Source organism: Phlebotomus papatasi, chromosome 1 (assembly GCF_024763615.1).
Source record: "Phlebotomus papatasi isolate M1 chromosome 1, Ppap_2.1, whole genome shotgun sequence".
Classification (NCBI taxonomy): domain Eukaryota; kingdom Metazoa; phylum Arthropoda; class Insecta; order Diptera; family Psychodidae; genus Phlebotomus; species Phlebotomus papatasi.
This window is the reverse complement of record NC_077222.1, coordinates 54,032,027-54,050,234: the sequence shown is the minus strand read 5'-3', so window position 1 is coordinate 54,050,234 and position 18,208 is coordinate 54,032,027. Positions and strand designations below refer to the sequence as shown.

Below are 18,208 nucleotides of genomic sequence, written 5' to 3'. Positions count from 1 at the left end.
CTGGTCTTGGTTTTGATACAACACGTAACATTTTTTTTTAATTAATACTTTTATATTTTTTCTGCTTTGCCTTACATTATCCGTTATATCTCAGGTTCTAGTGAACATAACTTAAAAAGTGTGGGTCCATTAGAAAGCTCATTAGCTGTGCTTCAATTTTAATAATAACAAAAGACTTTGTAAAACCACTTCTTCAGGGTGTAAAATAGGTGTTTCTCTATGAATTACCAAAAAAGTGGTCTTAATGTGAGGTTTTAAAAATTTGTATAAAATAAACTAAACAAAATATTAAAAATTCATTGACACCAGGCGATAGGCACCACTCAGGACTACAATTTTGCTCATCTAAGACATCCCGCTCCGATCACTCTAAATGCCTCATTTGTTGGTTTTTGTCATTTTCCAAAAATATGAAGTACCTATTTTAGAGCAAATTTCCTAAACATTTCTGAGAAAATATCTTTTAAAACTTATGTGAAACATACATAAATGTGGAGATTCTTCTTTAAATCGATCGGGGGACCATCAACATGATTTTCATTAACATCACTAATTATCACCTGCATTAACACCTGCATTAACACACTTATGACTTAAGCTGAGAGACGGCTTAACGTAATTATAATCAAAATAATGATCAGTTTGCAATTCCATCAGGTTCTGACTAATCCGTGTCCGGGCTTAAGCCGAGAAACGGCTTAGTTAGTGACAAACTGATAGGAATTTAGTCAAATAATTATTTTGACTATAATTACGTTAAGTCGTCTCTCGGCTTAAGTCGTAAGTGTGTCTAGGGCATAAAGCTGTCGTAAATTAGGAAATAAAAAAAGTAACTCAGTGAATAAGACAGAATGAAATACTCAAACTCGTAAGAAACTAAATAAAATAAATATTCAGGGCATAGTTTTAACTCACAATTTACAGTATACCGCGATGTTCTTTTACCTTTACTACTTTTTTTAGTTAAAAAAATAAATTTAGGTTAAATAATATATAATTCCAGACAATAAAGATAATAATCCTGTATAGCGTAGAGTTGCTAAAAGCGATTGTAAAATGATTTTTCATTAACTTAATTGCCACTTAACAACATCATAAATTTAAAATATCCATTTAGATGTTTTATTACTTTTTGTACTAAATTAAAGTATAAAAAAATAAAATCTGTGAAAGTAAAATTATAAAACAAGAAGTGATACTTACTTTAAATCTGAGTCTTTGTGGATCTTGCGTGCCATTTCACGATCATCAGCAAATGGTGAGACGAAACTGCAAATTGCAACTACTCCACTGTCAGCAAAAAGCTTTGCCACTTCCGCCACACGCCGGATGTTCTCCTCTCGATCTGCCTGTGTGAACCCCAGATCCTTATTGAGTCCCGTTCTCACATTATCCCCATCGAGTCCATATGCTGGAATACCTCTGGAGACGAGATATGCTTCAAGTTCAAATGCAATGGACGTCTTTCCAGCCCCCGATAGACCCGTTAGCCATAATGTACAACCCCTGAAGCCACGACAAATGCCTAGATTTTGACCACGGATCTCCCGTGTTACATGATGCTTCTGCTCAGTAACATTTGTGGCAACCTGAAGGCACTGCAAAGAGAAGAAGAGAGAGTCTCAGTAAATCATTTAAAGCTTTTAGCGATGAATGACACATTATTCGCGAGAGTTGCGATTATGGCACGTTGATAAGACGCACGAGGAAAAGAGAAAAGGAAGAGTCTCATAAATTTAATATTCTCTATTGGTTAAATATCTGCTGAAATTGTCATCTCCGTCATAGATCAAGTGAATTGTGACTGTGAGAAAAACTGCGATTCATTGACTACGAGATACCTACTCATTTTTTTTTGCACAAAAGATATGTGAAGAAATAGAGAAAAAAATAGGGGAGAGTATCATGCGATAAATGCCCACATTGAAAGTAAAAGTCATCATTTATTAGAGCAAAAGTTAAGTGAACCAAATCAATGTATATTATAGCGCGTATCTACATAATTGTACATAAAATAGGAATTATACACATCCCAAGTTTTTTTTTTTCTTTTCTTTCTACTCCCAATTATCTCACTGAGAGACATTGAACGACTTGAGGCGAAAAAGTTTATGTTGTTAAATAAACATGTTATATTTCCAATTTGTTGTACATTCAAGGTTCAGCATTTTGCAATAAAATTGTTTTACGTACAAATATTTAAAGATGATGCTGCTGTTTCATTCATCGATAATTTGGGGTTGTGTTGAGACACAATACAATTAATAAAGTACGTATACTTCCTCTTATCATTTCAATATAAATTAAATAATGACTACTTGTACCGCGATCGTATAGAAAATTAGATATTACAAAAGTTGATGATTTTTGAGTGATGTCTAGATGAAATTCTATAATAAGAAATATCGAATTATCTAAATTAAAGTGAAAAGAAAGTAACGCTATAATATGTGTGTAAGAAATAGGAAAATTCTTTTGCAAAAGTAATTGTAAAAGAGCTGATAACATATAGATTCAGTGCCACTTCAATTTGAGAAAACAAGAAAAATTTTAAATAGGCCAGAGAGACATTTGTGTCAAAATTTTAGCATTTTATTTAACAAAAAAAACATCGAGTTTGTTAAGTTACTTGTGTGTTAAAGACATCAAACAGAATGAATCTATTTAATTGAAAGGATGAGACCATAAAAATCAAAATAATTTGAAAAATGTATTCTGAAAAAATCCAGTCCGTACTCGTGCAGTACATCCCAAAGTTGTTCTCTCGGTACTCGGTCATATGCTTTTTCCAAATCTATGAAACAAGCATAGAGTGGAATTGCATACTCCCAAGCCTTTTCGACAATCATCCTCAGGGTAAAAAGCTGATCCGTGGTGCTTCTACCAGGTCTGAAACCGCATTGTTCCTCACCCAGTCTGGGTTCGACTATTTCTCGACATCTTCTCTCAAGGATTTTGGCATACACTTTGCCGGGCAAACTCAGAAGGGAAATTCCCCTATAATTGGAGCAATCTTTCTTGTTTCCCTTCTTGAATATGGGTACAATGACCCCAACTTGCCAGTCCTTTGGTGCTCTCCCACTTTGCCAAGCCACCTTAAAGACACGCGTGAGCCAATTGACACCCGCTATACCCATGAGTTTTAGCATTTCGGGACGTATTTCGTCAATTCCTGCAGCTTTTCCATCCTTCAATTTACTAATCGCATACAGGACTTCACTCTCTGAAGGACTACTTTCCTCCCTGCCTTTACTCCTGGGTACGTCATCATCAGTGCCTTGCTGAGGATTGAGCAATTCTGAGAAGTACTCTTTCCAGCGATTTAAAACCTCTTCCTCTTTGGTCAGAAGATTCCCTTCCTTGGATGTTACTCCTTGGATGGAATTGCTCTTCTTCCCTCGGAGTCTTCGGACTGTTTGCCAGAAAGTTTTGTTTGCCGACCTATAGTCAAGCTCCAGCTTTTCACCGAACTTTTTCCACGCCTCCTCTCTAGCGGCTTTAACTGCGAGCTTTGCAGCCTTTCGCGCCTCAACATAACGATCACGAGAATCAGAATCCTTACGTTGTATGTACAACTTGTAAGCCTTCTTTTTCTCTCCAACGGCTTCTTTTACTCCCGGTGTTCCCCACCAAGATGACCGTTTCACGTTGTTCGTCACATTAATGCGCTTAACGCCACAAGCTTCTGTAGCCGAGGCCAAAATGGCTGTTTGGAAGCAGGCCCATTCAGCCTCTATGTCAGAAGGAGACTGTGGAATTTGTTCAAACCTTTCCTGTATGCCCTTCACAAATTTTTCCTCAACGTCTTTCTTCTTGAGACTCTCCCACCTAATGCATTTAAGCACTTTGCTCTTACCCTTAGGTAGAGCGGGAGGATCTTCGTTGAGGTTAATTTTTGCAAAGAGCAGGTGGTGATCAGTTGACAGTTCAGCACTGTTAAAAACTCGAACGTCTTGGACAATTCTTCTATCAACACCGGGAACCAGGACAAAGTCAATTATTGACTTAAGTCCTCGTTTTGTGTCTTCCCAGGTGTATTTATGAATCTCCTTGTGCTGGAAAAAGGTATTCATGATCGAATAACCTTTGATTGCGCAGAAATCCAGCAACATTTTACCGTTCGGGTTCTCACTCTTATCCCCGTTCTTCCCAATCACACCCCTCCATGTCTCAGAGTCAACACCAACATGGGCATTGAAATCCCCAAACAACACAACTGAATCCGCTTCAGAAGATGCCTTATTCAGGACTTCCTCCACTTCATCTAGGAAAGCTGGGTACTCTGACGATGCGTTCGGTGCGTACACCTGCAACACCGCCAGGGAAGATCTCTCAAGTTTGATCTTGATACCCATCACTCTCCCACTGTGTGTCCAGACATCACAAACCCTGTCTGACAGCCGAGGGCTTGTGAGTATCCCCACACCCGCCTGTGCAGACATTTCCGGTGCCACTCCAGACAGGAAAAGTTGCCACCCTTCCTCAAGATCCACAGTTCCACTACCTCTTTGCTTAGTAGACGAAACACCAATTATATCTAATTGGAATCTTTTTGCTTCGCTCTTAAGCTCCTGGTGCTTCCCTGTGAGTGAAAAGATATTCCATGTAGCCATTCTGAAGTGCCGTTGTCGTCGTGGTAGGCTTGTCAAACCTGATGTCACTCCAGAGCCTCTTCCGTTACTCTGGTGCCCTCCGACCCCGGGACCAGCGGTTGAAGCAACAGCTTGTCCATTGTCTCGCGTAGGTCGTTTCCGGTGCAATCCGTCCGACATCCGAGGCTCTTTGTTGTGTTTTTTTGCTGACAGGTTACTGTGACAACAGGGTGCAAACCTGATGCACAGGCCTCCTTACCCAGGAGACACGGGATTTGGGGTGGTCCGCGGTTTAGTATTCACTAAGGACTTCTCGTAGACGCAAAGATGCCGATACGTGCCTATAGCTATTTCCAAACAAACTATAGCCAGTTCTAAAACCAACTACAGCCATTCCCTATCCGCCACCTGGGACGCGCCCGATGGGTACCCCAACCACACGGGAGTACGGACTGGATGAAGAATTGGTAGGAGCCATTCAGTCATTGTACAGAGACTGTAGTAGCTGTGTTCGTGTAAACGGATCCAAATCGGAAGGTTTTCAAGTGAGTGTTGGACTGCGCCAAGGGTGTGTTCTATCACCATTGTTGTTCATACTATACATGGACAAGATTATGGAACGCAGTCGGGGGCAGAATGTGATTCGCATTGAGGATTTCAGACTGAGCCATCTCCTCTTTGCAGATGATTTGGTTCTTTTTGGACCTTCCGAAGAAGAGCTTCAGCGCACACTTGACCGATTTGTAAATGTTTGTGCCGAAACAGGTATGAAGGTGAACGTGGGTAAGTCGGAAGTAATGGTGATTTCCCGACAATCTGTGAAATGCACTCTACATGTTAGTGGAGACTCATTGACACAGGTGGAGAAGTTCAAGTATCTCGGGGTGTTATTCACGAGTGATGGTAGGATGGAGGCAGAACTCTCGTCGCGAATCGGTCAGGCTTCTGCAGTAATGAGGGAGCTTGGCAGAAGCGTGTTGAGGAAGGTCGAGCTTAGTCGATCGGCTAAATTATCGGTTTTCAAAGCTGTGTTCATTCCTATTCTCACCTATGGTCATGAGATTTGGGTAATGACCGAAAGGGTAAGATCGCGAGTACAAGCTGCCGAGATGAGGTACCTTCGAGCGGTAAAGGGAATCACTCGTAGAGATCGAGTGAGGAATGTGGCCGTTCGTGAGGAACTAAGAGTCGAGGAGCTGCTTCTTCGGGTTGAGAGATCACAACTTCGATGGTATGGACATGTTCAACGCATGAATGAAGAAAGATTCCCCAGAAAAGCTATGCAAGCCATTGTGAGGAGACCTCGGCCTCGAGGCAGACCTAGGACAAGGTGGCTGAATCAAATTCAGAATCTTGCCTTGGAACGCCTCGGGATCGAACCCGAACATCTTCCTGAAGTGGCGGAGGACCGACAGGCGTGGGCTGCTAGATTGGATGTCATGGGCCCGCGACCCCAATAGGGATAAGCGGTTGAAAATGAATGAATGAATGAATTCTGAAAAAATAATATTTTTGAAACTACAAAATAAAAAATAAAGCAGACAACGATTGTTCTTAAAGAAAAAAAATAATTTAGTTTCATATTAGCAAGTTTTTTATCAAATGACGTTGTAAAACGGATATCCGATTAATATTAACTTGACGGAAAAATTTGTTTTACTTTTTTGTTAATACCAAATACTACTGAACTATACTAAAAATAATTTTATTACACCGGAATAAGTGAAATATCGCTTACACTCAAAGTTTAAAAATATTTTTATTCCTCAAAATTTTCTCATTCTTACCTCTATCGACCAAGCATTTTGACATTATTTTTTAAATAAAAAGATTTGCAAATATAAAGCATCCAAACTGGGTCTTGCTAAAATGTTGTTTAAAGGATGTTGTATTCCAATTTGACAACTTTTTATCTCATTTTATATGAAAAGGCATTCATTTGACAAACTTTTGACAAGATTAGATTCAGTTGGTTGCCGATTTAACAATTTTTTATTTAAATGTGTGATAGAACATTTGATAAACTTTCTTTTTAAAATGACACAATAGTTTTTCAGACATTGTGAATGTAGACGAATTCAGACGTTTGACCGTAAGTAGAGATAGAAGTCAAGTGGTTAGAGATAGTGACTCTAAATATTCCGTAGGCCCCCCATAAGTCGATTTTTTCATCATTAACATGGCCAAAAAATGTTTGTCTATGTTAATGGTGATTGATTTTGATTTGTGAATTTTTAGATATTTTGTAAAGGTTGACTGATGAGGTGGTGGACATTTTGATCAATAAAAAATGACTTTGATGTATTCCTAAACCATTTTATTTCAAGTTCAAAGATTAAAGGACTCTAGGGAGTGTATTTTGATCGTATTTGCCAATCATTGGTTTTGGGAAAGCTTTGAATTCCTAAAAAGATCGGTTTCGGTTATGAACCAGTAGTAAACCATTTACGAACCGTTAATTTTTGAAGTGATTTACGAATCAGTTAGATCACGAAAATCATATGCGCTAAAAATCGATATTCGTGGACGTACCGTCTATCCCGGAGTACAAATACCTTTGGAGAAAGAACGGAGAGGGATATCGACAAGCCGTTTTCAGCAAAGAATAAATGTCGATAGATAGCTAGAAGTTGATGATGTGATAACCAAATTTTGTTTTCTCAATAATTCTGCTCCTACGGCATCGATCGATCTCAAATTTTAGTATGTTGCTGGACCTAAGACTATTCGAAAAAAAAAATCATAAGCGTCCCCGACCTCCCTGATCTAAGCTATAAAGGGTCAAAAATTGAATTTTCGAATAGCTCAGGTTCTAATTGTTAGAATTAAAAAAAAAGAACTTTGGTGATTTGGAAAGTTCTCGTTATATGCTACAACATGGTTAGCACTTTTTGAACGAGGACTGCTTACCGGTCAGCTGATCGACTCGGAAAAAACATGCTGAAAACGCTGCTTTTTTCAGCTAATTGTGCTTGATGGGTGCTTAAGAACCGAAAGACATAAACGAACTTACTTAGTGAAAAAAAAACTTTGCGAAATTCTCTAATTCGTGAACACGATTCTTGGAGTTCGATTGCTAAATTAGTTTCTAATATAGATAAGTAATGAAAAAATACTTTTGGAATAGAGCTTTTAAGTCACGGAGTATGAAAATTTCGTAAAGTTGAAACGCTTTGCCACTCTTTTTTCTCCTGCATTTAAAAGTTTTTCACAAAATCAGCTTCCTATAAGACTCAACGCAACGAACTGAGCTTTCAACTGAGATTCTTTACAATCTCTTTCTATGATTGTGTTCTATGTTAATATGTTTCCACATTCCCTGTAGTGTTAATTTTTAAGATGTCTGTACCCTTGTCTGTACCATTTAACAAGATCTGGCTGTCTTTCCTATCAGTCCTGAGAGAAACACATGGTATTGCATTTGAAAAGAATCTTTTGATGGAAATTTCCTACGTAGAAAGAGAATCATAATTTTGGCGGGAATTGTGTCTCTCTCTCTGCTTTTATTTTATAAATTCTGAGGTTATCAAAGAAATGCGCTCTTTTTCCAAGAAGGTCTCTGCACTTCTGAGACGCTATTAATTGCAATCTGTAAGATTCTCACTAGAATGCAATAAAAAAAAAGAAATAAATACAGGAGTTGAAACTGTCTGGATTATATTGTGAGAAGATAGATTTATTGATATCCATTGATCGTTTTGGCATCGAGGATGAATTAACACCGCGAGATTGAACGTTAAACCACTCTTAAGAAAAAAAATTAAATAAAAAGAAGTTTATAATCTTAGAGAATAAATACTCATCCATAATTGAGTTGGAGTTTGAAGAACTTTGAGTGGAATGTTTCATGGATTTTTTTTTATTACAATATTGGGATATCTTGTTCAACATGGCAAGAAGTCATATGTAAGAAAATAATTATTAATTCACCTCAACACCATTATTTACTGATTCACTATTATATTCACTGGACATATTTTTAGCTTTTGTCTGTTATCACTGGGAAAAAAAATGAAAACTTCACGCTTAGATAAATTTTCCACGTTTGATACTGTATTTCTCTCTTCAATTGTGTGACCACTTGAGCAGGTGATCCGGAAGGTACTGACGGGTGTAAAGCACACAAGTCACTATAGCTCTTTTCCTTCTCTCTGTCTCTCTTCGTCTCATTCTGTTTCACTTATTCAGTTTCTATGAATGAAGAAGAGTATTTTCCTAGAGAGGGTTTTATTATCAAATTTGCTCTAGTTCTTGTTATTCACATCTATCCTCTCTCCCACCTAAAATACCCCATTCTAATCATCCGTGTGATTTACCGCCCAAAGTGATCGTGCACAATTTCTGGAGGGGCACCCACCCAATACTCAAAATCATTTGAAAGATAAGATTACAATCGCATGTTGCAAGAAAATTTCTCTAAATATCTATTGTCATTCTGTCGAGTCACGTAGTAAAATGTTTTTTGGACATTTCTCATTGGATGCCTATAATTTTTGATGATTTCTTATCATTTTTCTTATCACTTGTTGCTCAAAGTCAATCACAATATTGGTTCTCATTCGAAACGAGTATTGGAAATGATCTTTTCTACATACATATGCGTATTATCATCAGTTGAGGCTATTATTATCGATAACACCTGTGAGAACAGACGACGAAATATTTTGCCCAAACTTTCTGCTTCTTGATGGAATTTGCAGAAAAGTGCTACGTAATTTTGTGAATGCTACATCATGGTTTGTTCAGGATGTTTAATAAATTACAAAATACGCTGTGTCACAAGGTTGTCAAATAAAAAGTTTTAGAAATTTGTCGAGAATACTCTTAAATCTCAAATTTGAGTTATTTATAACAGTCAGACAGTTCATTTCGTTCATTGCTCTTCTTGTCGCTTCTTAGATAAGATAAAAAAATGGTCCAAAAAAATTTATAGAACTCATAAACAGCAAACACATTTAAATTTATGTTAAGTAGATTTTGTCGTAATTACTAATTAATCTTGCAATTACAGGCTTGTGATAACGATGCTCTTTAACATTAAAAATTATCTTAGATGTTGAGCAAGAAACGTTTTTTTATGTTTGAAAAATTATTTTAATTTTTGCATACTTTTAAATATAAAACAAATAGTTTACTATGCCATAGAGATAAACCTACAACTTGTATATAGGAGAGGATGAGGTTACGTTGTCCAAGGGGACTAAATTTATCATTGAATTTTAGGCACAAACAGTCAGACGGTAAATAAATAAAATTTGATTGGAAAGAATCTAATAAAATCAGTTCAATATAAAAATTTTATATTGAATAAATAATTTTATTTTTTTAAACAATTATGGGTCTGGCACTTCTTTTAGATCTGGACAATTTCATAAAGTCGAAATTCGCATCCCTTTCTTTCTCAAAAGTTCTACATATGTCTATCCTACTCCTTCGCATTCTTCTTCTTCTTTTTAACATCACACTAAATTAAATTTAGTTCAGCCTAATTTTATTTTCGAAAGAATGAGATACACTTATGCAAATCTCGTGAGAAAGAAAAGGATTTGAATTTTGATTTCATGAAATTTTACTGATCTAAAAGATGTGCCAGAGGCATTACAAGCAAGTTAATTAGAGGGAAATATTTGTATTAATAAAAATATACACTCTTTTGTATCGTTTTGGCAAAATTTAAATTAATTGCCTTCTTGTTAAAGCCCTCGGCACTCCTTTTGGATCAGAAAAATTTAATGAAATCCAAATTCACATCTCTTTCTTTCTAAAATTCTTTGCATATGCCCATCCAGCTCTTTTACACTCTCTTTCTTCTTTTGACCATGACAACAAATTCAATTTAGATCAGCTATATTTGAGTGACAAAGAAAAAAGATGTAAATTTCAATTTTATGAAATTTTCCTAACATAAAAGATATGTCGGACTCATAATAGCTCCGGTACATCTTTTAGAATATGAAAATTTTATGAAGTCAAAATTCACATCATTTTCTTTCTCAAATGTTTTAAATATATGTTTTTATCACTCTTTCGCGCTCTTGTTCTTCTTTTGAACATCACACCAAATTAAATTTACTTCAATCCGATTTTGAAGGAGAAAATGATATTTGCAAAATAATAGAGAAAGAATGGAATGTGAATTTTAATTTCGTCAAATTTTCCTAAAAAAAAATTAGAGAGTGTCTAAATTTAGGAACTAATCAAATTTTATTTTTTACTATTCAATAGTACATCGCTGATTTTTGAATCACATGAGAAAGCGATTTAGGATCAAATTACAATAAAAATTCTTATTAAACTATAAAAGTGCAAGAATATTCTTGGATTTTCTACTTGTGTCTTTGTTTCTATACACATTTATTAAAAATAGGTTTCTGCCATAAAATTGTAAAACTTGCAATGTTAACTTCGTAAAAGTAATTTGTTGAAAGATTACACAGCCAATGAAGAAGCATTTCTGCCGTTTGGCTTATACGGGCTTCAGACCTAAGGCTTAGCTATATGGCTTAACTTGTCTAATATCTCATCAGTCAAGATTTTTTGGAAAATTTTGACTTAGGATTGGATTATTAAGGGTAAATGACCTATTAAATTTTGAAAAATCAATAAAATCGCTTGTTGTTTAAGGTTTTGAGACCCTCGGGAACTGAGCTAAACTTCTAGTCTGAAGACGGTCTTAGGAGGCTGGTCAACAATGCTAAGACGGCGGCAGACGCATGGCAAGGGGGGGAATATAGAGTTTGAATAAAAATTTATTATTATTATATATTAAATTTACTTAATTTATGTTATTAGAATTAATTTTTTCACAATAAGCTATTTGTCTAAATTTGAATACTTTAATGGTTATTTATTTACAAAAAATATAGGTTAAGAATTTATATAGCCAAAAAACAATTTTTCGTCCTTTTTCAATCCTTATTTTTTGTTTTAAAAATTTAGAAAGAATTAATTTCTGTTAAAAATATCCCTACAAAATGAGAGGTATTACTTATTACAAGAGTTCGGAAAAAAATTATAAACAGAAACAAAGATAAAATAGGGGCCAATCTTACAGTTTGCCAATCTTAAAGTTTGTAAAATCAGGTTTAAACGTACAGGTAAATGACTAAATTAACCGAATTTTAATTTCTTTATTAAAGGAATTTTATTGACTGTTCAGACTTCTCTTCCGACACTACATTATTTTCCAAATTTCAAACACCAAAAAAATGTTTATTTGCAATGAATTTCACTAAAGAAATCAATCAAGTTAAAAAAAAAAGTACAAATACTGTAAGATTTACTTTGGAAGAAAAATATTTTAAAGTGGTGAAAAGAAAAAGCACAATTGCACATAACTTTCTCTTCATCATCTTCGACATCTTCTTAACTTCCCCGAGTTACAGATTCCAACAACTAAGAGCAAATTGATTAAACAACCAGTTCGTCAGACAGACTATTTTTTCCACTTTAGTTTGATTTCTTCCTGTGAGAAAATTGTAATGAATCTTGCAAAGGGAAAGTAAGTGCATAACTTCAGAAGTTGATTGATCTTTCGTGTGCAACATATGATTAATTTGCATATTTTGCTTTATCACTCTTAATTTTATTTTATGAGCATCTTTCACTTCCCACATATTTACCTGTTCCGATGTTCCCGAACAATTTTTGTGTTGTAAACAGAATTTCTGTATTGTGTAGTTGTTATTTGAAAGCAAATCGTTGTTGTTGTAATTAACATTACGTCGACGCTTATTCATCATTTTTCCTATAATTTTTTTTCTTAATGTCTCTTGATATCAACTCCAGGCCACGTTAGAAAACAGAGCGATTTTTTTTTATCTTCACTACGTTTAGTGTTGATTGTGTACTTTATGACTGATTCTATGCGAAAAAATAACAAATCCAGCAAAATATGCACAAGTTTATTGCTTAAAACACCACAAAAAGAATATCTTGACGCACTTTGCAGCAGTGTCTTGTCAGCCAAATTACAACAAAAAGTCCCGTAAGATTCACGAAAAAGAAATTCCTTTCCAAATCTCACTCTTCTGGACAGTGTGTGTCTCTGTCTTTGAGAAGAGAGCCCCGTTGAAGATAATCAAACCAATTCGCGTGGCCCCACGAAATCATACTAAAAACTGAAAATGTGAATTGTGGAGTTTTGTGCTGATGCCCCGAGACGTGCTTTCAGCAGCACAACCACATACAGAAAAACCCCAACAACCTCTTCAAGACATATTTTCCCTCCAGTTTTTTCTCTTTCTCTCGCACCCATACTTCCCACTATCTCTCCTTATTTACTCTTCTTCCTCATCCGCCTTCCATCCGCGAGATAAAAGAAAAAAAATTATATACTCTCCAAAGACTCCAAGAGATCAGAGAGTACCAAAGAAGAGACACCTTCTTTTCACCTCTGCATACTTTTCTTACTCATCAACTCAACATTCACCTAAGCTGATTTGCAGTAAATTTCAACACGACTCCAGCACAAATAAATTGGAAGATGGGTGCGCTATTTCATGTGAAAAATTCGTGACCTGCACACAATCTAACAATCTTATCAAATTTCGCAATAAATTTTTTCTTACTATCTCGCAGTCAGGGAGCTTTTATTTTTAGCCTCAATGCAGAAATTATTCATTGGCCAGTAGCGGATAAAGTGCACGCAGTGTGAGTTTAATTCTTCAATAGAGAATAATCTGTATTATATCAGTAAATTATTCCAATTATCTAAATCTATGGATAAAGGATGATATACATATAACATTTGAGTTGCTTATCGAAGAAAAGAATCCGAATAAAATTCTTTAAAGCAATTTCTCAGTATTTCAATTTCAAACCTTTCAAACTTGAATAAATCCGTGGAACATACGAAATATAATAAGAATAATTCGTTTTAATACAAAACATCCCTGATAAACCTCAAAATTCGCATTGAATGCCTTGGTATATGATCTTCTTGGATGTATTACATTGAAATAATGTTTAATTATATAATATGGAAGGCAGTACACAAATGTCCCTTCTGGAATTGTCATAGTGGAATTGGATTCAATCCAGAGCGAAAATACTCAATTTCACAAAGTTTCCCAAATTATATATATTTTTGTTACATGTTATTTATTATAATCAAAAGCTTTAGGATCTTACACTAAGAAAAGGACATTTCCAAACGCATCTTGAAGAGTAACGATGTTTTTCGCTCATTCCTAAAGGATGCTTAGAATTTGCCTTACAATTTGTCGGTTGCGTCGACCGTTGTCGTAACTAAATTTCTTTTGTGTCAGTGGTGTCAGGGAATCAAAAAAAACTTGTGATTCCCCACCCCAGATTAACATCACCGTAAAGACAAAACGGAAGGAATAAAAAAATAAAGCAAATTGAATAAAAGGGGTGGCAAAGCGTCCGGGATTTGCGAAATGTTCGAACTCGTGCCTTAGATGCCATACTTCAAAAGTACTTTAGTATCATTTACCGTTTACCGGTTCTCAACCGATTTGAACCGATTCATAAATCTCTCAAAATCGCTTATGAACTGGTTCATTACCGATTCAAAACCGATTGGAATTGGTTCAGTTTTATAGGAAAATCCAAGACCTTTCCAACGACCCGAAACATGATCCCATTTGCTTGATAAGTGCACTCTCTATAGTGTCTTTTTAACCTTTGACCTTGAAAAACCGTTATTAGGAATGATTCAACGGTATTTTCGTATATGGACGAAATGTTCGCCTGGGTAATCTCTAAAACATATCCAAAATTGAAAAAAATCGCACGACGCGTTTTCGAGTAATCCCAAAAAAAAACATAGTTTTGGAGGGGAAGGGGAGGGGTGGGAGGAAAATGAGGGGCATATTAACGATCCTTGGGTCGACTTATGCGGGGGTCCCCCGAAGGTCCCAAGTTTCTAACTCTAACCGTTTGGCCTCTAGAGCTGACGACCACTGGCGACAACCGGACAGACAGACGGACAAACAGCGTGATGACATTTCTTAGAGATCGTCTGAAACGCGAAGATTTGGTGACAAAAGTGGTCTCCGGGGGGTGGAAGGTGGAAATTTTGAGGGGTTAAAAAATCGAGGGATTATATACATATACTTGCTCTCTCAGTAGAGTTCGAGCAGTAAAAAACTTTAGGTTGTAAATTATTGATTACCTCCTTATAAGCTCTTCTCTGGCCTGAGATATACAGGGTGATTCAATTGAACTACAATTAAATACAGGTCGTTATAACTTTCAAACCTCTTGGTGACAACGCACGTAGTCATATTTTGCCTAATGATAGTTCATGTTACTGAGTACATTGTTTTTTATCAGTAATAGAACTCAAACGTGAAAGCGTGATTACGCTACATTATTTGGCTGCAAACATGCAAGTCTTCAATACATGAATATAAATGGAGTTTCCGTCATCCGAAATAAAACTCAATAAGGATACTGGTAGAATTGTGAAACGCAATGCCTGAAGAAGCTCTGAAGACGTGGGTATGTAAAAATTTCAGTAAGAAACAGGGCATGCTCCACTAAATTTCGGTATCGTCACATAAATTGAGCGATAAACAATATTGGCTAAAAACAACGTTCCTTGTTGATTTCGCAAGTGAAATGATCTCTACGACCATCATTTCGTATCCCAAAGTCAGAACTAATAATATTAGACAGTAGACCTATTGAAGACAGCTATTTATCGTGAATGGAATCTTATCCCAGAAGCTCACGTTTAGGCAACTAGCGAAGCGACATGTTAATCGTGCGACTCGCACCGGAGGTGGTCATAACGAAAATCTTAAATAGATTCTCAAATTTTTGAATATTTGCAAACGTGTTATTGTTTACACAAATGAATTTATTTTTCGAATAATAAAAAATAGACCGTTTTTATTTAACTAACCTCTATAAATTCAATGGTTTTTGAAGAAATGCAATTTTCTTACTGAGTTACGTTAGTAGAGTTCTGTGAGACATGAAGATACCACAGTCTCTCAAAGACCTTATACAAAACTGTGGTGCGACCGGTTTTGCTCTATGGTGCTGAATGTCGAGAATCCCAAAAGATTCAGATTTAGGGGATGAATGGAGCATCAAATCTGGCAATATGTGCTCTTTCCCCAACTCAAGTACATTGTTCAGCTCATTGAACAGAGTTTTGAGCTTTGAACGAGGAAACATCTTTCCCTAATTGCCAAGTAAAAGCAAGGAAATCCTTACTGATTTTGAACAGCTGATCTTAGGATTTTGGGTCAAACAAATTCTTCAGTCGATCCTAAATGTCACACGCAGTATTACTTCCCATCACTTTCTGATAAGTATCATCTTCAAAAGACTTATGATCACTGACTTTGCAAAACTATTTGACTTCCGATTTGCCTCTATAAAGCCCTTTTCTCAGGTCTTTCTGGATACTTCAGCCTCCCTCAATGGCACTTAATGCTCCAGCATCGTAATCAAAAACATCACACGTTTTCCTCCTTCAAATAGGCATCTCTGTCTCATCGGACAATGGTTTAAAATTCTTAGCCAATTCCATATTGAGTTTTTTTTACACAGAAGTTTTAAGAATCAAACCACCTTCACTTCATGTTCACCCCAAACTTTGATGTTGCGTGCAACGTGCAACCACACAATATTCAGTTTTTCATAATAATTCGAAGGTTTTAATGAATCAATCGCTCATACAGCCTCTTGTAGCTATTGAGATTATTTGATTTAATTCTAGTGGAGTGGAAATTGATCCAGTAATGCTTTATTTAATCACTAGAGAAAACGAGTTCTCTAACAGGGGATACTACAAAAAACTGATTGTAATGTGATAACCTGTCATTTTAGAATTTCAAAATTACTTAACAACTATTTCCAATGGGTTCTTGCGTCGATTTATGGGGGAAGGGAGGGTCTTCCGAAGATCCCAAGTCTCTATCTCTAACCGTTTGACCTCTACAGCTGGCGATGGTCGGATGAATCAGTGCGATCACGCGGACAGACTGATCCGTCCGTAAAAATGTGTCGTGCGAATTTCTGAATCATTCCTTTTATATGTTTTTCAAAATTAAACGTTAATCCAGCTATAAAAAATGTATTTCTTAATGGATAGGGGCCAAACGGTCATCTGAACGGAATTTCTGATCCTTCAAACGGATTACTTTGAAAGGTCTTGGAATCTCAAATGAGACTGAAATTGTTTAATTTTTTTTCCAAAATTAAATCGTTACTTTTAGGGTTATTTTGATAAAATTTTTGAAATGCTGTTTGAGAGTGAGTGAGATCTAGATCTAGTCATCTCGCTCATTCCATGCGAAATTTTGAAAACATGTTTACAGACAAAAGTCATTGTGCTCTAGTCATAATAATCCATTCATAAATTTCAACCTTTTGCTCAAATCTGGGTCACGCTATGGGTTATACTTTAATTTTTAAATTAATTTGTGAACCAGTGAATATTAAGTAGAGGTTAGGGGGGCTACAATGATATACAATTTTTCGCCTTTTTTTTTTAAAGAAAACTAGGCTTTATTGTAATGGTATTTATATAGAAGAAAAAAAAACAACTGTGGATCTAAAAGAAATATTTCGCACGTTTTTATTACAATGGCGTATGTCGGATTTCAGCATTTTTCAGGAGACGGCTTCAAAAACTAAATTTCATTATATTTTGAATATTTTCTTCAAATAAACTTTCAAAATTGCTAGTATGTGATTTTACTGAACTGTCCATATATGTAGAAGTCGAAATGTTCGACTTTTATTGATCAAAAATATTATTATAAAAAAAATAAAAATAGACCGTCACTTTTACACTAAATGTGACAAAATTGCCAAAAAATCCGCAACTGTAATACTAAAAATTCAGACAGGAATTTTAACATACGTCTCTTGTTTAGCCTTTTTAACAGAATTATTTTTCTTGCACTTAAGCAGTATCTCTTTGGTGCTTGACTACGAAGTATGTTAAATTAATTTCAAAAATCATAGATCCTTAAAAGTCAAATACAAAAAATTGTGTAATTTATTTATACTTCATTTTATTTTTTGATGAATTCATTAAATTTTTCAGATCTCGTAGCTTTGCTAAACAAAGTTTTTTTTTTTAATTAAGATTTTGATAAAATGTGTGATACTTCTTTGGAATGAGATTTCCTTGACACCAAGAAATAAGATCACCTTTCATTCATTTTTGTTTAGTAATCCCACTTTTTTTAATGATTAAGCACAATAAATCATAATATTATTCACAAAATCTTGCGACTTTTTTCTTTAAACCAAATAATTACACGCACGAATGAGGTTATGTTGTCACTGTTTATAAGAAACTTTTTTCTCTAAATGTCAAAAAATCTACGCCGTCAGTAACGCAAATTCGGTGTTTGTACAGTAGTACGACAAGTAGTACTCTGTATAGTACTTGCCTTATGGAAATTTTAATGACCGTGACACAAGACGTTCCAGGAACTTTGTTCGGGGTTGGGTGGTGAAAAATGTGTGGGGAATTCCCAATTTTTGAATTTTAAAATAACGACATTTTTTTAATTTCAACTGACCAACGGTTTTTACCGGTTTTCAACGGTGTTTTCAATAATATGCAAAATTTATACAAAAATTCCAATTTATTTGCACTTTTAAATTAACAAAATATATAT

General features: G+C 35.5%; 1 protein-coding gene across 3 annotated transcripts in view; it reads right to left on the bottom strand.

Moving 5' to 3' along the window:
- The window catches only part of LOC129806689 (bifunctional 3'-phosphoadenosine 5'-phosphosulfate synthase), a 52,681-nt gene that overhangs the window by 20,578 nt on the left and 13,895 nt on the right, over positions 1 to 18,208 (bottom strand). The window contains exons 1-2 of one of the 3 annotated variants that reach the window (XM_055855462.1): positions 12,215 to 12,790; positions 1,204 to 1,598 (exon numbers count right to left, since the gene is read on the bottom strand). In XM_055855462.1, the coding sequence (XP_055711437.1) occupies positions 1,204 to 1,598; positions 12,215 to 12,334 (515 nt within the window). In that variant the 5' untranslated portion in view covers positions 12,335 to 12,790. Of the gene's footprint in view, positions 1 to 1,203; positions 1,599 to 8,522; positions 8,909 to 12,214; positions 12,791 to 18,208 lie in introns of those variants that run through there. The other 2 variants (XM_055855476.1, XM_055855468.1) reach the window with 2 other exon arrangements.